Here is a 19,444-nt window from a genome sequence, read left to right as displayed (position 1 = left end):
CAGTAGGCAGAATTAGAGGTGTTAAACAGATGCTCGACCATTCCTTACATGCTATTAATCTGGGTAAAAGCTTCAGAGCTGCCAGACTTTAAGTAATACTTCAGTGAAGAGCTATTTTTGACATCTGGTAGTTGGTTGTGTATCAACATTGGACTATCCAAATAAAGGGTTACATTTTCATTGCAGCGTTGTGCTTCCATATAACTAAAGTGAGCAGACGCTCAAGGCTTTGAAAGACAGGCACTGAAAGAATACTGAACATCTGAGACTTCTCTTTGTTTTGCAGCAGGAAATCAGTGAGGTCCCACTGACCCTGCCTTCAGAGAGCCTAACGAACGGCGACCTGGAGAGAGATGAAGCAGCTGAAGCCGATGAGCTCGAGAGTCCAGCAGCTACCACGATGGGCCCACCTTTGGTTTCCCCAGGCTCTGGTGATGTTGCTGTTGCCGTGGAGACACTGGAACCGGTAATGGATGCCATTGAGGGAAGGGCAGCAGCCCTTGTGGCTGCAGCAAGGGCTGTGGCATCAGGGGGCCCAATGAAGCAGCGACTAGCGGCAGGGGGCCACCCATGCGCCCAGTGTGACCGAGTCTTCATGTCCATGCAGGGACTGAGATCCCATGAGAGGAGCCATTCAGCCATGGCGCTCTTTAATAGAGAGGACAAATACAGCTGCCAGTACTGCCAGTTCGTGTCACCCTTCAGACACAAGTAAGTAGGGAAGAGTCAATATAACAGACAATTTAACACAGCAGTTCATTCTTTTATATAGATGCATATAGCACCTTTACCCAAGGTTAAAATATATAAAACAGAATGTTATTTTTCATGTATGTTGTGGTACTGATTGTTGGAATATTGGCACATTTCAGGTTGTCTTTATCTCTTTAGCCTATATGATCTAGCAGCAGATTAATGCCTGAAAATCATTATTTTGACATCTGTATGGCTGCTGTCTGAAAAGGCTGTGCACGATATAGCTGCACCCTTGTATGTGAAATATGTAGCCCTAGTAGCAGTTGATCTTAAACTAGTCTAACACCAGCTGTTCTATAAATCAACTCGATGTTAAAGTCATTTTCTACAGAGCACAGTTTTACACCTTATTCTGTTTACCCTATCTCAAACCCATTTGAATCCTCAATCTCCTCCAAGATTTACTTCCTCCTAGGAGAGTAAGACAAACATTGCAGCAGCGAGACAGACATTTTGATAGTGTGATTTGTTTTATCCATCACAGAGACACAGAGCGAGAGGGAAAGAGAGAGTCCTCATCTCCTCTGAGCTCCCAGGTGTAATCCCTCTGTACTGTATGTGCCCTGACCCAGAAAGAAGCCGCATTCCCATGCCACCTAGGAGGCTGGCATTAAAAACACAGCCACAGTCCCCACAGGCACTCACACACTCATTCCCACCAGGGGATTGTGGGTAGATGAGTTCACCCCATGGCTCCTTGTTCTGTAGTCATTGGAAATGTGCGGCTGTTGTTTGTGAGGTAAACAGAATTGAGCGCTTTAGATGCTGCTGAAAACCCTGCCGTTGAAATCATCAAAGTGGATGCTGTAGAGTGGAGCTCTCTCCCCTCTTTCTTACCCATACTCTATTCCTGTCACTTTCTCACTTTATCTGCTATCCTTTTGTCCTCATTTCATCTGTTTTTTTTTTCTTTTATCCTCTTATCTCCTATCCTCCCTTCTGGTTCTGTGTAGTCTGGACAGACATGTGCAGTCTCACCACGGGCACCACAAGCCCTTCAAGTGCAAGCTCTGCCCCTTTAAATCTGCCTACGTGAGTCGCTTGAAGAGCCACCTGCATAAGGCACACACAGGTAAAAAACACACACACACACACACACTATACATTAAAATCACATCTCACAGCTGTATCCATGACTAACAAGGTGTTCTCAGGTCAGAATAGCAGCCTCCTGTTTATCACCTTCTACATAGCTGTGCTTGATTTAGCTTATCCAGCACAATGAAACCAGTAGATTAGCTTGAGGAAGAGCTTCACCATTCACTGAGCACATTAGGTACACCCTTAATTAAGCATATCCAAAATAATCATATTCGGATTCAGATTTCAACATAAGGTGAATATATTGTTAATATTGTCTATTTGAGTATATGGTGAGAAACCTGCAGCGTGCTACAAAGGTGAAGGCACACAGGTGTCTTTAATTAGATGTTCATTTTTGATTATGAGAGAGCCAGACAGCAGTCATTGATCCAGCAACATACACATTCAAGCACATGCAAAAGAGCTCCACCTGACAATTGGATACAAGAGAAAAAGAAACCAAAGAAATCTTTGGCAAACCAGAAAGGCCAATTTTCAAAAGGCATTTGAGTCCTCCTGGCTGTCTGATTGGAAAACAAAAAGAAACAGCAGTAACAGTTAATTACTTCTTGAGTTGATTAGATTTGAAAAGCTGGGTTTGATTATTTTGGAAACAATTACATTTCATCACTGTGGTTTATTTATTTTGCTTTGTGTGCTTGCTTGTAGTCCAGCAGGCTAAAAATACTTTGGATTTATACATCCACATCTAGGAGCCGTCTTACTCAATTATCTTACCAGAAACAGTGAAATAAGGAAGTGGTTTCCTTATGAAACATGCTACAATCAGATCAGATTTTTTTTGTGATGGCTGCACTGCTGAGGATGTTGCATGCATTAGGTTATTAAGTAAATATATTCAACAGAAACAAGAGGCAAACTGCTATAAATCCTCCACGGGTACATTCCAAACACATGCAGTAGCCACAGCTGCATCAATACAGCAATCATATACGATAGCAGCATGAATCAGTGAAGAATTGGTCAGCATATGTAAAACATGCATTTGTGAATCTGCTATTAGCTGATTGTAACCTTGTGTGGAACATTGTAAACTCCAGTTAACGTTAATGTTGTGTCAGTCTCACTCAATGAATGTCAAGTCAGTTCCCCTTTGCCGTTTCCTTTGAAAAACAATAACCAGCAGTTGAACTAACTAACAAGCCTCATGCTAATTGTGGAAAAAAGTTCCTCATTGACATTTTGCCTCCTCTTCAGACTCTCCTCCTTCTGGCACTGTGAGACTATAGCTGTGTTTACATTCAGGGCATTTAATGTTAATATGATAATTGTTTCACATTGACATAGTAATGTTTCTAACATACTGTACATACATGTGATGCTTTTTAGGATAAATATACATTAACTTTTTTACTGACTTCCAAATTACAAGTAATGTATATGTTGGAGGGTTGCAGTATAGATGTGGCTTAAGGCATTTGTTTATAAGTTTATGTCTATGTGTATGATACCTCAGGACATGTCTATGTGATTTTTTTTTCATCAAAGTTTTACTAATTAGTCCAAAGGGAGCACTAAGTGAGTACAAAGTGAAATACAGAAGTGGCTGAAATTATTGGTATTTTGCATATTGCATTTTATTAAAATAATGCACCATTCGCCCCAAACAGTGTTGAAATCAAATTGTATTTTATTAAAAATGCAATGAAAACTAAAGAGTGGTCTGAAAACATTACAAAAAAAGGAAATAGCCAAGCATGTTCAACATAAAGGTTACAAGACCATCTCCAAAGAGCATGATGTTCCTGAGACCCCTGTTGCCAATATTATTAAGAAGCTTAAGGCTATCATCTCTGGACGTGGTCGTAAGAGGAAAATTGGCCCAAGATTGAACAGAAGGATTGCTTGCATGACCGAGGAAGAACCAAGGAAAACCTCCAAACAGATTCAAGCTGATCTTCGAGTTCAATGTACAGTAGTTTCAAGTCACACCATCTATTGCTGTCTCATTGGAAGTGGGCTCCATGAAGACCCAGTAAGACCCTCATTTCTAGGAGGGCGACACAAAAAATGCCAAACTGAATAAAATTAGAGTTTTTTTGTAAATCACACCAACCCTATATTTACAGGAGAAGCCTGTTTTGAAGTGAAAAAACCTTAGTCAGAGTTACAGAAGGCACTTGGTTATTGCCTCCAAAGGCTGTACTACAAAATATTAAGTTAGGGGTACCGATTTTCTTTGGCCAAGCCATTTTCATTTGTTGTGTTGTATTAAATAATATGTTAAGTTTTAGATCAAAAGTTAAGTCAAAGTTTCCATTATATTCAGAGTGAAATAAAGAATGATACTTATAGTTTGAACTTAATACTTTCAACTTAATTTTTAAGAAAGGTGGAAGGGTACCAATATTTTCAGCCACATCTGTATTTGTTAGGGACCGGCTCAGAGAGGAATTGCTTTGACTGTGGTGGAGAATGTGTTTATTATTATCATGAGTATTTACAACCATTTACAGGTCTCTGCAAATCCTAATCTAATATTCCTTTTGAATGCTTCATAGTAGGAGTTGGTTGAGTTGAATTTGTGTCAAGTCAGTTCTGTTCTCAGTTATAAAGCACAATATCATTATCATTTATGTTGACTTACGATTATTGTTTTTTCTTCAGGTGAGCAGCACATGTACAAGTGCTTGTCCTGCCCCTTCTCCTCTATGACCATCAGCCAGCTGAAGGAGCACTCTCTGAGAGACCATGGTGAGAGCCTGACCCTCCCCAAACTCCGGGCTGCTACCCAGGCAGCTCATGGCACCCTCAGGCCCTCCCGGCTGGCCGGTAACACAGAGCAGACTCCCATGACCCCGGATGGTATGAGATCATGCGTAATATCATTTTGACAGACAACAGATCATATGATAGACTCGTTTGGCCAGATTTGGAAAATCTTAATTCAGCATTTTGGCCGAATCCTTGAGTCAGAGTTCTTCAGCTTTGTCAGGGTTTGATACACAGATGGGTTTGCAGGATATTTCTATATTTTGAGATTTAATTGACATGTTTCAATTAAACGAAAAAAGCAAAATATTTCATATTATCTATGTAAGGGTAATATATATTTACTTCACAGATTCATATGCCAGATGTTTTCTCATTTTATTTTGTCAATAAAATATCAGAAAATAGTTTTAAAAATGCTGGTTACAATTTCCCACATCACAGCACATTTATTCAAATCTTGTTTTATTCAACCTTGTTTTTCGACTCAAAGATCATTATATGACAGAGAACAACATCAAATACTTACCAGGAACTGGCTAATGTTAGGCATTTATGTTGTATGACTAATGAACTGTCAGAGTAGCTGCCGATCAACTTTCTGTCAACCAACTAATCCATTAATTGACTAAATGTTGCAACTCTTATGTATATATATTCAGCATATAATAATCAATAGTCCAGACACTAAGTATTTGGACAGTTGTTCCTAAGGCACTGCACTTCAGCGCACTGAATATGAAATAAAATAATGAATACTACATTATAAAGTGCCAAGTCTCTGCTTTAATTTTAACAGGTTTACATCAATATTTGCACAACTGTGTGGGAGATAGTCCTATTAACACATAGTGCCTAATGCTTAGGAGTTCAAACATAATTGGGAAGATACACAAGGTCAAATAAAATCACTATATTTAATATTTTGTGGAAAATCCTTAGACACTTGGCATCTTACTTTTTCTGGCAGGCTTTTTCATCCAAAGTGTTTTTTTTTTGTTTTTTTTAAACGTAACATTATTTAGATTTGCAATACATTTAGGAAATCAGCAGCCAGGGGCCAACAAGTCTGTGTCATATAGAACTACATGGTCTTGAAAACGGCTGTGTGCACAGATTTGATGAATTATATAAGAATTTAGGAATATATTCAGTCATAGCAGACACCGTCACTGCAGGTGCAGCAGTTAACTCTTTGATGTGATGCCAGTTTTAGGTGTTTTAGTGGCTGTGCAGCCGCTTTAGGTTGCAGACTGTTTTTGGCAGCAGCTGTCACCTTGCTGCCAGAGATGTGGAATCTTCCCTGGAGTTGAAGCAGGGCAGCATTCCTCAATGCACCAACCACCACTGTCAGCTGTGTCCCACCGAGACAAATGAAGCACTGAGACAGAGCTGAAATATTGAATATCTCTCTACTGTGCCAATATAGCTACCTTTAGTTATAAAATACAGAGTTTGTTCTCTTTTGGAAGTGAAACTTGTTATGAAAATATTACTATATTACTTATTGGGAGTGATGTTAACTGAGAATTCTTGGGAAATTGTTTGGCTATATGATACGTGCCTTTTTTTAATATACTTGTACCTGCCCAAAACTATGAAAATATGACCCAAGGCCTTTGAAATCCTTTCTGGTCTCATTCCTCTGTTCATCTGTCTTCTTTAACTCCTAACAGAAGTATTCTACCTTTCACTTTGTGCAGGGTAATAGATTTGTTTGGCCCTCAATTCATTACAGAAGACGCAACATCACAGTACTACAGAATTTACTATCTCATCTTCATACATTTCCACAACGCAGAGATGATATTAAAAGCATGAATCAGCTGTGGCATTGTTTGATTTATATGAATTCCTCTGCCTCTTCTGCAAAAGTGAGAAATTGACTCTCAAGCATTTTTTAAAGTTGAAAAGAAAAGTTTTTGTTTTTTTTCTTCTTCTATACTTTTTCATATACTCCGAGTGCTGAATGAGGCATTTTTCACATGGATAGATATTCTATTAGTGTCACTGTGGTTTATTTATTGATGTGTTGGAGGCTCAAAGTAGGACGAGAAGATGCGCTTGCTCACTGATATTATAGACTCTTTAGAGAGGGAATGAGGAGGGAATAAGGAGGGAAAGAGGCAATGGACGAATGATGACAGTAACAGTTACATTTCTGTATCTGTGAGTGGGTGGTGGAGGACGTTTGGTGTGACCACAACCACATTTCCAATGGTCCTTTCTTCTTTAGAGAGAAAAGGAACAACTGCTGTCCACCACAGTTGAATGAATTCTTTTTCTTTTTGAAGAAATAATCAGACATCTGTCATTAACAGTAATAGAAGAGGGATAAAGATACATAAAGCGGATTAAATTCCACCCTGCTGTGCAAAAACCTCATCAGCTTGACAGCTTCCCTGTGCATTGGAATAACAGTATTAAATGTCCATTGATTGTTGTTGGTTGGCAATTAGTGTAGGGCTGCAACTAATGATTAATTTCATTTTCAATTAATTTGCTGATTATTTTCTATATTAATTGATTAATGGCATTGTCTACGAAATGTCAGAAAGTAGTGAAAATGCCAGTTATCCTTTCTCAAATTTAAAGGTGATATCTTTAAATGTCTTATTTTTTTCGAACAACAGTCCAAAACCTAAATATATTCGGTTTACTGACATGTATGTCAGAGAAATGAATTAAATCATAACATTTGAGAAGCTATAAGTGGCAAATATTTGGGCCTTTTGCTTAAAAAAATGACGATTATTCGTTATTGGTTATAGTATAATTAACATCAAGTTTCTCCCTTTTTCTCTGCCCCTGTCTCAGACCCATCATACCTGGAGCCAGCGGATGTTCGTCAGCAGCTTAGTCATTACCAGCTGGCCTCCCGCAGTCAAATGTCTTCCGGCTCAACACCTGGTGGCTCCACAGTGGCTGACAATCGACCAGACGGCATCCTCACTTGTGAGTTCTGTGAGTTTAGCTCTGGATACATGCAGAGCCTACGCCGGCACTACAGAGACCGCCATGGTGGCAAGAAGCTCTTCAAGTGTAAAGACTGCTCCTTTTTCACCTGCTACAAGTAAGGAAAGGCTTCAAGTTGAATATGAAAATGACTAAAAAATTGTGTACATGAGTATTCACCAGTATTAAAACCTTCTTTCTGTGTGTGAATCTTTCTCAGGAATACCTTCACCATGCATGTGGAGGCCGGTCACAACAACAACATACCTGAGGACCTCCCAAAAGACCTGCGCTGCCCTCTCTGCCTCTACCACACCAAACACAAGAGCAATATGATTGACCACATTGTCCTGCACAGAGGTATACACCATGTAAAATGGAACCAGGGACATTTTAAATGAGTAGTTTTGGGAAGCACAAGATCAATATTGCTATCATGTCTATATGGTAAATAGGAAGCTTACAACTAGCAACCATTACCTTAGCTTAGCATAAAGAACATACCAGAGACTAGACTGGAGATATTGTCACTGTCAGAAATGATCTGTCAGAATAATCTCTGTGACTACGAATTACAAATTGCAGAATGTTTTTCTTTCTCATTTGCTTGAGATTACAGTTTGAACTATATAAACGCGGCATAACCACATACTGTGAGTAATATAATTAGTGTGCAAGTGATGCTATTTAATGAAGGCATTGCATATAAGAGACAGTTCAACATAAATGAAAATGAAAGGTTAAAGGACCAGTGGGTAAGATTTAGTGACATCTAGTGGAATGGACGTGACAGAATTAAATATAATGTTCATAAATATGTCTTAATTAGTGTATAATCACCTGAAAATAAGAATAGTTGTGTTTTTGTTACCTTAAAATGAGCCTTTTATATCTACATAGGGAGTAGGTCCTCTGCCACGGGGGCCGCCATGTGACACCACCATGCTTCTACGGTAGTCCAGAATGGACAAACTATAGATTGGCTCTAGAGAGGGCCTTTCACATTTTTGCAAGTTTCGCGACCACTGTAGGTTCTGCTACACACTTTGAAGAGGATAGGGGAGTGGAGGTGTATTCATTTGGTTGCAATCTGCAATCTCACCACTAGATGCCACTAAATCTTACACACTGGTCCTTTAAACGCAAGCACAGAGGGATGGAATTGCTTTGATAATTTGATAAAACGTTTTTGGGTAGTTTTTATGTGGCTAATAAGTTATCTAGAGGAAGTGTTTGTGTTGAAACAGAGAAAATGACAAAATCACCAAATGGTAACAGCCTCTGTGATTACTTTGTTTCCTACAGCTACAGTACGTGTGCCTTTGTGACACATCTCCTCTTCCTCTTCTCACTTTCTCATGCTCTTCTTCTTTACCTTTCTCCTGCTCTCCTCTTGTTTCCCTTCCCTCTCTCCAAACTAATAATCCACAACATCCTTCTCCTTTTCCTCAATCAGAGGAGCGTGTGGCTCCACTGGAGGTGAGCCGCTCTAAGCTGTCACGCCACCTTCAGGGCCTGGTGTTCCGTTGCCACAAATGCACCTTCACATGCTCCAGTGACCAGGCCCTGCAGCTGCACCTGCAGAAGCACGCTGAAATCAAGCCTTACCAATGCCAGCTCTGCTATTATGACAGCAGTCGACGGAGCCAGCTAGAGGAGCATCTTCGCCTTGAGCACAAGGTCGGTTGAGTCCAAATGTGTAACTAAATGTAACTAAATTCCTTGGTCATAGTTTGTGGGCCATAATGTTAAGTTGGGGCGTCTTTGTTACTCCCTGTCTTATTTTTCCATGCAAACGTTTCCTTTAGTGTCCTTGAGTGTGAACATTTACATATGGAAGAGATTTATTCAAATGACAGATAACATTGCTGCACAAGCTTATAAAGCCACAATTAAACTGCATTCTACATCTTGGCAGATAAGCAGATAAAAATATCAGAGAAATAGCTACTGAATGATACAGTGGAATAAGATGACTCGTGCATACATATCAGGTTGCTTCAGCTTCGGCATATTCTAACCACATCCAGGAGAAAAGGTTTCGTCTCTCTGTCTCCCTGAATGGGGATAATTTATGAGTTGATGTGAGAAGGCAGATGGTATTTTTGGAGTTTAGAGTACATTAAACTTAAAAGGGCACCCAGTTATCATTTCTTTTTCTTTAGAGATGGTTGTTTTTGCCCAACTGTTACTTGTTGCTTAAAATAGGAATATAATAAAAATAGATAATAAAAGATAAGAGTTGAGAAAATAATGAATTCATAGTCAGATCAAGTCAAATGTTATAAATCCAAGAAAACCACAATTGTTTTGAGGTACATTTAGTGTCACACAAGTGATTTATTGCAGCTGCCATCAATAATCAGTGAGTTTTTGAGAAGAAATGTGCAATCAAAGTAGGGAAGAATAGAAGAAGAGGAAAATCAGATTGAGTGTATAAGTTGAATGTAGACATGTCTTCTAGTTATAAACAGGCCATATCTTTTCAGTTCTTACCATGTTTAGCAGTACATTACAATATATATGAATTGCACACCAGGCAGTAGATTGCCAGTCCAGTGGTTGTTGCAGTTTGGGTAGTTTTGTTTTTTGCTGCAGACCATAAAACTATCATTGAAGGGACCTTTACTTTTTATTATTGATATTGTTTTAATTATGTGTATGGGCAGGATGCTAATTTGTATTACAATGAATGAACATAGAGCAGAGAAACAAAGCTATTGTAGGTTTATATCATGAACCAAACACCTGTGTAGAAACAGTCATTTTAATGTCTTAACACTGCAGTGAAATCTGCATAGAGAGGCTCCAGAATTTATACTGTATGTATTATTCTCAAGTTTTTCTGATAAGTTAATAAATCAAAAAATGCTAAATGACAAAGAACATTCTGCTTTGACTGCTCAGAGCACGCTGTACCAGATTTAATATACAATCTTGTTCTTAATCAGGTTATCCGTAACTTTGAGCTGATGGGCCGGGTCAATCTGGACCATCTGGACATGATAAAGGGACAAGGGAGCAGCACAGATGATGAAGAGGAGAAAGAAATGATGGATATGGTGGTAGATGGAAAAGTCACTGCGGAGGAGGACGAGGATGAAGGGATGGCAATTATGGAGAACATGATGGAGGAACAGAGAGAGATGGACGATGAAGAGATGGAGAACAACATCAAAGAGGAAGAGGAGTATGAGGAAGAAGAGGAGGAAGTAAATGAGGTGGAAGAAGAGAAGTCCACCATACAAGGTAATACGGATGTAACAGCTCTAGTGTTCATACACATACTTACCCTGTTGTCCAATAGACCAGTGATCCTCAAACCTTTTTAGACCACGAAGCATGTTGTGTTACTATGACAACTGGGAACCATGAGTTACCGTTACCTGTAATGTTACTGCATATAAAACATTAATGTGTGATTTTGATATTTATTGCTTATCATTTCAGTTTTTATATATTTGAAAACATTACAATTATTGGTGAAATTATAAGAAAATGCACAATAAATACACAATAAATGTAAAATGACTACAAATCTTCCAGCACCTTCAGCCTATCCTCAAGGCACCCCACTTTGGGAACCATTGAGACAGACAGTGTCCATATCCAAAAGAAAATTTTAGAGCTATGTATTTTTTAACAAATCAAATAGTTGTTGTACACTTGTAATAAGCATGAAATATGATCCCAAAACATCACAGACACCATGAATACTAATTAGCAAAAGAGGATACACCTGATCTTATTTGTCTCTTATAGTCATTAAAAAAACTTCTTTCTACTTGGTTTAAACAAAAGATTGTATCAGGAAGTTTGAATCCTACATTAGATAAGATTGTCAAATACAACTACTTTAAATTCCTTTAAAATTCTTCAAACAGTATATTTTATGTCAGTAAAAAAACAATGTTCAGTGGTAAATACTTTAAGAGCAAACAGACATTTCACACCTAGATAGTCAAGGTAAACAGAGAATACTACAGGGTACTGTTTGGCTGCCATACCATATGAGTGTATTGCACAACATTAAAACCTTCTGGGATCACACTGTAAATTGTTATCTGCTGAAAAGCCATTTTCTCTGTTCTTCTCAGTTATTTTATATCAAATTGTGATCTGTGCGAAAAACCTCTTGTGTCTCTTTTTAAGCCAAATAAAAAACCCCAGAAGTAAAAAACAAACATTATTCCAGAAAATCGTTTATCTTGGAAGTCCCATAACATACATATATATGCTTTGTAATGAGTTTGAGCTATTCTTCTTGAACACAGTTTGTCTCCCAAAATAGCCATAACCTAAGCAACCCTATAATTCTGAAATGATTCCTCATTTTAATCTTCTAGTTTATGATTCATTGAATATAGTTGGTTTGGACACTGAAGCAAAAAGTAGATTTAATGCCAACATATATTGATCATCTCTGGTCTACACAGCCAGAGCCAACATTAATTTCTAATATATTAAGCAGTTTTACTCAGTGATTAATGTGCTACTACTTATGAATAGGAATATGAATTGCATGACAATAAATAAACTCATGACAATAAATAAATATTATAACAAATAGGAAACCTGTGAAGTTACTACTCTGAACATAAACAACCATTTAAACTGTGTTTCCCAGGGGTCCTTGCATCTCCTACCAGCAGCAGCAGTAGCTCTGGACCGGGCGTTGTAGAGAAGCGTCTTCCCTGTGAGTTCTGTGGCCGCTGCTTCACCAACAGCTTTGAGTGGGAACGCCATGTTCTTCGACATGGCATGTAAGTATTTTATTCCTTTTCGTCTTTCTCCTCTTCTGTGCTTTCTCTTCAAGTGTGAACTTGTCTGTCCTCCTATTTAATAAGCTCCCCCGACCAATTCTGTCATGCACACCATAATTACAAAATGGAATGAATTCAGTGCAATTAAGAAATTATTTAAAAACAAATGCAAATCTAAAAGAATAATAAGAACCTACTGCCATTTGTTTCCATTCTTGTCTTGGGGACCAACAACAACAGCTGGTCAGCACATCTCAGATTACAAACAGGAGTGTATTTACTGACATGGTTGGCAATGTGGGATAGGACAAGGCCAATCACTGCCTTAAAGACAAGCAGTAGAATTTAAAAATCAATTCTAAACATCACCAGTTCAAGGAAGCAAGAATTGGGGAAATGTGCTCATATTTCTAGTTCTTATAAGAACCCTAGTGGCCATATTTTGTACAAACATGAGGCGCTGAATCAGTTGCAATCCAGTAAATAATGAGTTACAGTAATCTAGAATGCACGTATACGTAAGTGTGTGTAAGGATTTGTGCATCACTGAATGAAAGAAAAATGATGGATTCATAGACAAATATATCTGTCAGCATAACAACAAAAAATAATATTTGAGTTGCGACTCATGTTAACATGCTAATATGTAGATTGAGAACAGTAAAAGACCACGAATAGGCCCCTGCAGAACCCCACAGGTAATATTTGCATTGCTAGGTCGACACATTCTCAGCAGTGTACAGCAGTCCAAGTTGCATCCACACAATGTTGTAGTCGATCAACTGATTGCCATGATTGTAAAGCATCTTAAATAGAGAATAGACCACTTTCTTGAACAGGGGCTGAAATAGGAGGAACAGCCCCTGATGATAAAGACTTACTGAAAAAATATCAGATGTGAAAATAGGACAAACTGTTTACAAATGTTGTGGTAAAACATGTTAAACAGAAGAGGAAGATTTCATGCCATTAATCGTCCTCAGTAAATCAGACTGAGATATAAGACTAAAAACCTAAGAAGCCGGGCGCGCAGGTGGTCGAGTGGTTAGAGCGCATGCAACATACGCAGCCGAGGTCCTTTGCTGCATGTCACAACCCCCTTTCTCTCCTGTTTCCTGTCTGTCTACTTATAAAATAAAGGCGTCTGTGCCGAAAAAATCTTTTAAAAAAAAACAAAAACCTAAGAAGATAGTAAGATACACAGAGATTGCAAGGTTAGAGCTCTAATGCTGACAACGTTCTCAACAAAAGAACACAATAATGTCTCTCACCAGCAGAGTCTTTGTGGGAATAAGGAGAGTATTGTAAAAGAAAGAGAATTCATGGCCTTAAATAGTAACTTGGGGATATGTGGATTTTTTTCAGTGAGCTGTGAAAAGTATTTTTTCCTTTCTTCTGTAACCATAGCCCTCTTTATCTGTCTTTCTGCTCTGTGCCAACATTATATCCCTTGATGTTGGTCTTCTTTTGGCAAATGATTCAGGTTGTGCATTCAGACTTAGAAATTATTATTCTTATTATTCTTAATACACAATTAATTTTTTATGACTGTAAATCTGTACATTTTTCATTATGCCCCCTCTATCAGTAGGCTTGTGTCATCACATGTATGCCTTCTGCCTTCATGTTTTAGGATGGTTAACAACAGTCGAATGGACACCAGCACCACCTCAGCAACAGAGGCCTCAGCTCCATCTTCCACTGGCACCTCTGCCTTGATGGACATGGGATTGGACCTGTCCAGCAACTCAAAAGAGGAAGAGAACCCTGTAGATCCATCACAGAGAAGTCAAAACCAGTATATGGAAGACAAAGAAATGCTTGACACCAAAAAGGATCAACTGTTTGGTTAAACAGATTGTGGCCTCTCGGGATATTGTGCTAGAATATGATGAAACTGGGTAGGATCAGCACTGAGTTGGATGATTAAAATAGGACGTTAAAGGAAACAAAAATATTGAAACTGAAAAAGTGACTTCTTATGAGTTGGCGCATTATTAGATTTTAGGTGTTACATATATAAGTATTAGGTTGTGCTGCATAAAACGGCTGAGCTCTTTAAATGGGCAGTCCCCTAGGACAGATCTTAATATATTGGTAACCAATAGTGAACAGAACTCTTTATTGCTGACATTCTGGTCAAATCTACAGTGAAAGATCCCACCTAGATAAAACTAAGCTATTTATAAAGAATGTTGTCCTAAACTAAAACTAAATCTGAAGCACCTTTTACACTCCCCCTTTTACTCCAAAACAGGGGTACTGTAAACATACCTAAAAGAAACGAATAAGATATGAAAGCATTTACAATTATGGCCCCCTGTAGAGCTACCTTTACTTGTTTTGTTTTTTTTAATTTGAGACTTTTTCCATTTTAGCCTTGTGGTAAATGTTTAGAAGTATTCCTTGAGGAAGAGTCGCACCTTAAGTAGTTTTAGTAAAATAATTTCTTCATTCATAGAAATACTGACAATTCACCCCAATGTTTGTAGCAAATTGCTATATTTTAGGTCCCTTAATATTATACTGCGTATAAGCCTTCAGCCTGTGGCACCCTTAGCATTTTGACTGTACTATTTTATTGTTCAGTAATTTCACTGATGGAATCATAACAGAATTAGTTGAAATCTACCATCCCCATGTAATACATTTTGTTGTTTGTAGTCCAGGTTCTCAATACACAATTAACCTGTGCACTCAGCGGATTTATATAACAACAGCGGTATGTTTAATGTGTCATGACTGCAACCATATGATAAAGGTATCCGTTAAGCTGAGAATATTAAGGATGAGCCTGGAACGCGACTACAGGTTTAATCAATAGTGGCATCATGACCAAAAGAGAGAGGTCACACTTGTCTTTTCAGTGCAAAAACTGTGAATGGATATGCATCCACACATGACAGTGAAAGCCCCTGAAAACTGATTCAAGACTTAGTTCTCTACAAAATGAAATATTCATGACTAAATTAACAATCAAAGTTTAAAAAAAATACTTTTATTAAAGTTTTAAATGCTCATAAACTTGCAACAAGCCCCATAACTGTCAAACATTTTGATTAAAATACTGCTAAATCCTGATTGGTGCGCAGTAGTATGTGACATTGCCTTTTTCCAAATGAGTCCCACCTGGTTCAAATCAATCAGAGAAGCCCCAAACACCACAGACAGGAATCAGGATAAAAATGATTGGGTCTGGCTCACTGGATTACATTATGTACAGAATCGGGCTGTACTGTGTACTGAAGTGTTGATAACCAAGGCTGAATGTTGAAGCCAGTGCCAAAGTGCCTTAAATTGCAGTTCCTCTAATGGTCACTATATGGCTTTTAGAGAACTCCAGCTGTTTTGAAGTTACTAGGAAAACACTCAACTTCTCTCAAAATAGAAAGTCAAGTTTGACAAAATTATCTATCTACATGGCTGGACATGTAGATAGTTTTATTTTATGTACCCAGATCCTGTATCCATCTATGATTTCCTTTATATAAAGGTAGTGAATGGCAGATTTGGTTATGATTACAGCATTGAAATAATTACATTTTATGAATAGAACATCAACATCTCAGTCAAGAAGCAAGGTCTCATTACTGTGGATGATCAGGTTTCATTGGGGCTGCTTCTCACTGAAGAAATAGTCTATGAGTGCTCTGAGCACCATAAATGCAATTCCATGCTAAAGGTGGTGTGTCTGAAGCTATATTTGCTTGATTGACAGGTGTCTCGGCCTTTCACAGTCAGCCCTGGTGATTTCCATAAGTCCATACAGGTTACCCACATTGTCTAAATTTGGATGACAGGCTGACATCAAGCATTTAACTCGTATCTAGCCTCAGAAACATATAGCTGATGCCAAAGGCTCACAGTCTGTGGTTCAGTTTTAACATGATTGGATACACTGAAAAGACAAGTGTAACCAGGGCAGAAAGCCTTGAAACTATTTTTTCCCACATATATAAAGTATATATGTGCCACTGGAACTGTAATGTGAAGATTGGAATTTGAAAGGTGTCAAATCCCCCAACTTAAACCCCTCTAAATTCTCATCCTGTATCGACACAACTGTCATAGCCTGCATTTGTGTTCTTCTTTTTAGAAAAAGTTGTCATTGTTGATGTTGAAAAAAGGCAGAGATTGTATTTATTGCAAGTTGCTGCTTGAATGCCCATAAGCCTTATAAGAAATGAATAGCAATTAAGTCAAATTTATGTCGAAATTCCAATATGACCAACAAGTAATGTTAAACAGTTTGAAATGAAACGGCTGAAAACTACAATATGAAATATGTGGAGAAACACAATAAATTGTTATTGTGTTCTTGGTACCAAAATATTTACTACGCCTGCTGTGTTTGCTGCTGCTGTGATTGTCTTTCCTGAGCGTTGAACCATAGATGGAAAATGAGAAATCTGGTGTTGGACAATAGAATTTTAGAATTGGAGTTCTCTGGGTGGATCCCAGGTAAACTACATGTTTGCAGCCATGTATAGAAAACAAAAACTACTTGTTAAGTGTTTGAACTGTGGTGTTTCAGAAAGGATACTTTAACCCTTTTTTTCCTTTAGGTGTTCTCATAAAAAAAAATAGAAAAAAATAGAAAAAAAGAAATCTAAAGATGATAGATAACCCTTAGGGGCTTTTTGAGTCCCCAATCCAACATTATTACGCTGTTGTACAATGTCTGGCTACAATGAAAAATATCTCCTTTTTGTACTGTAATGGGAACGAACAGATAGGAAGAGCAGTGTGGTTGTACCATATTTAAACAAGTAAAAGCCAATGATGCAGTTCCCTACTAATTAATGGCCAGGGCATTGATGGTGAAGAGCAAAAACATTGCAAGAAAGGCACATGAAAAAAATAGTAGCTTTGGTTGCATTTACCTTAACTGCTTGGTCCTTTTCTGGGCTCTGTCACCAACTGGGTTTCCAGTCAACCTGTAGATCCCTCTGAGATCTAGCTCACTCAAGTCCAGTCTAACATCTGACACTCCAGTATCTTCTATCCATGACCAGTAAGGGCAGCGGCTCTCTTGCTCAAAGTAGGCCTGCCGATTGTCTACCCAGTCAACACTAGGTGGGAATGTAGCAGCCCTGCCATGCTGTTCGATCCTCATTGTACCTTAAAAAACAGGTTGAGTTGGTGCTGAATCTCAAAGCCCCCCTTTTTCTGTTTTACAGAACCAGCTTGTAGCTTTTTGAAAGTAAAACTGTTGTTGTAGAAATAAGCTTTGTAAGGCAGCTTGTCGCCCAGCTTGAAAGCCCAGTGTAAAAACCGGATGATAGATTGGGACAATCTGGGTAATGAAGCTGTCAACCCAAAATTGTTTGTTGTTCTGTGATCATTTTAATAGAAACTGACTATGAATCCCTCACTGTGTGCAGTCTCTAGACTGTCATATTCCCAATTTACCCAAAGTTAAGTCCCTGCTGACAACACACTGGATACTTGTATATATGTTTAGTTTGTTTCCAATGCATTTCTCTTTTCAGACTGTTGTCTCCATAGTTTGACACTAGAATCTCTCCTTCTTGCCTTTCTTCCCATATAAATCTGATTACCTGATGGTGGGTTGTGATGTTGCCTAGGATGATTGTTTACAATTTTATTCCATTTATCTCTGGATATTCTGTAAATATTGTAATTCATTGTCTTTTTTTAACTTGATAATAAAGTTATCAGATAACGAATAATTGGGTATTCCTCTCTGTACAGTTTCTTCTTTGATATGTACAATTAAATTTAATTACATTTCGTTAACTGGGCTACATGTGATCATTCAAATATAGAAATGTGGGAACATGATGTACTTTTTACCTTGTAAAATCACTTTTTTAATGTTTTCTGCAGACTTGATACACTTGATATCACACATAATCTCACTTCTTCATGTGTGACATAACTTATGCTGCCCTCTAAATCAGTGAATTATGCATATCAGCGCAGATGTCAAAGTATTAAAATTCCCTGATAAGCAAGCTTCCTGAATAGCAAATTGAGAAAAAAGTGTTTCATATTTCAAGGACAAAGTGTAGAATCTGACATGTTTATTTTTCTGAAGTGTAATCACATCATCTTCATACTCTAAGAAACAATCGTTATCAAATTGACAAAATAATGACGAATGTCATTACTTGATGGCAATGTAGAATTTGAATAACATAAAAAGAGGCCTCAGTATCATTTGCTGCAGTGTGTTTATACAAATACACAACCTGTGCAGAAATCTATTTCTGGATGGCAGAACACAGAGGACAGTGTCGGCATTGCTGCTCTGTCTTGGTCATAAATGAAAAACAAATATGAAATATGTAGGTAGTCATTCAGCTACAGTATGCTCGTGTTAGAAGGCCGTGAGGAAGTGATCAGGAGAGAAACACCTGACTTTCACTATTGGAGTCCTTTTTCTCAATAAAATCCCATTCTTTTCTAAAATCTTTGTGCAAAAATGATAATTTGGGAATCCCAGTCTTGACCAGATCTTTGGGCAATATACTATATGTTTAGCCATGTTAGGCTAGGCTGGACCAATTATTGGATGAATTGCTGTAGCCAAATAGGATACAGATATCCACAGTGCCCAGTGTGTTCCCCTGACTTTTCCTCTATAGCTTCATCAGCAGGTTTTCACTTATTCTTTGAAATATCTCAACATCTATGGTATGGCTCAAACTTTTATACAGGCACTTCTAGTTCCCAGGTGATGTATCTTAATAACTTCGGTGATCCCCTGACATTTCCTTTAGTGCCACCATGAGGTTGGCATTCGTGGTTTTGAGTGAAATGTTTAAAAAAAACAATGGGATTGTTGGACGTGACAGTTTAATTCAGATATTTGTGTCCCCCGCAGGATGACTTGTAATAACTTGAATAATCCCCCAACTTTTCATCACTTGATACATCAGGTCAAATTTGTCCAGTGCTTAATTTAGTTTATTTTTACCAAATACCTGCAGATCTAATGACATAACCATCAGCCTACTTAGCAAATGCTAACATGCTAAACTTAGATGGTGAACATGGTAAACGGCATGTTAGTGTGGCTCTGGGTATTTGAAAAGACAGAGAAATATTAGCATATTAGCTTATTAACATTTAGCTAATTTTGTGCAACATGTTCCCCATTTTGAATGACACGTAGGATTTCCTTTGTA

General features: G+C 38.1%; 1 protein-coding gene across 1 annotated transcript in view; it reads left to right on the top strand.

The window, feature by feature from the left end:
* Positions 1–17,970, top strand: part of znf462 (zinc finger protein 462) — a 50,186-nt gene extending 32,216 nt beyond the window's left edge. Inside the window, exons 5-13 of the mRNA XM_062434857.1 lie at positions 287–711; positions 1,710–1,828; positions 4,468–4,665; positions 7,390–7,645; positions 7,748–7,887; positions 8,984–9,207; positions 10,479–10,776; positions 12,155–12,290; positions 13,924–17,970. Of these exons, the coding sequence (XP_062290841.1) occupies positions 287–711; positions 1,710–1,828; positions 4,468–4,665; positions 7,390–7,645; positions 7,748–7,887; positions 8,984–9,207; positions 10,479–10,776; positions 12,155–12,290; positions 13,924–14,143 (2,016 nt within the window). The 3' untranslated portion in view covers positions 14,144–17,970. The remainder of the gene's footprint in view (positions 1–286; positions 712–1,709; positions 1,829–4,467; positions 4,666–7,389; positions 7,646–7,747; positions 7,888–8,983; positions 9,208–10,478; positions 10,777–12,154; positions 12,291–13,923) is intronic.
* Positions 17,971–19,444: the final 1,474 nt, after the last annotated feature.

The sequence above is a fragment of the Scomber scombrus genome, chromosome 15 (assembly GCF_963691925.1).
Source record: "Scomber scombrus chromosome 15, fScoSco1.1, whole genome shotgun sequence".
Taxonomy (NCBI): Eukaryota; Metazoa; Chordata; class Actinopteri; order Scombriformes; family Scombridae; genus Scomber; species Scomber scombrus.
The sequence above is the reverse complement of the archived record's forward strand: the minus strand, read 5'-3'. Positions and strand labels throughout refer to the sequence as shown.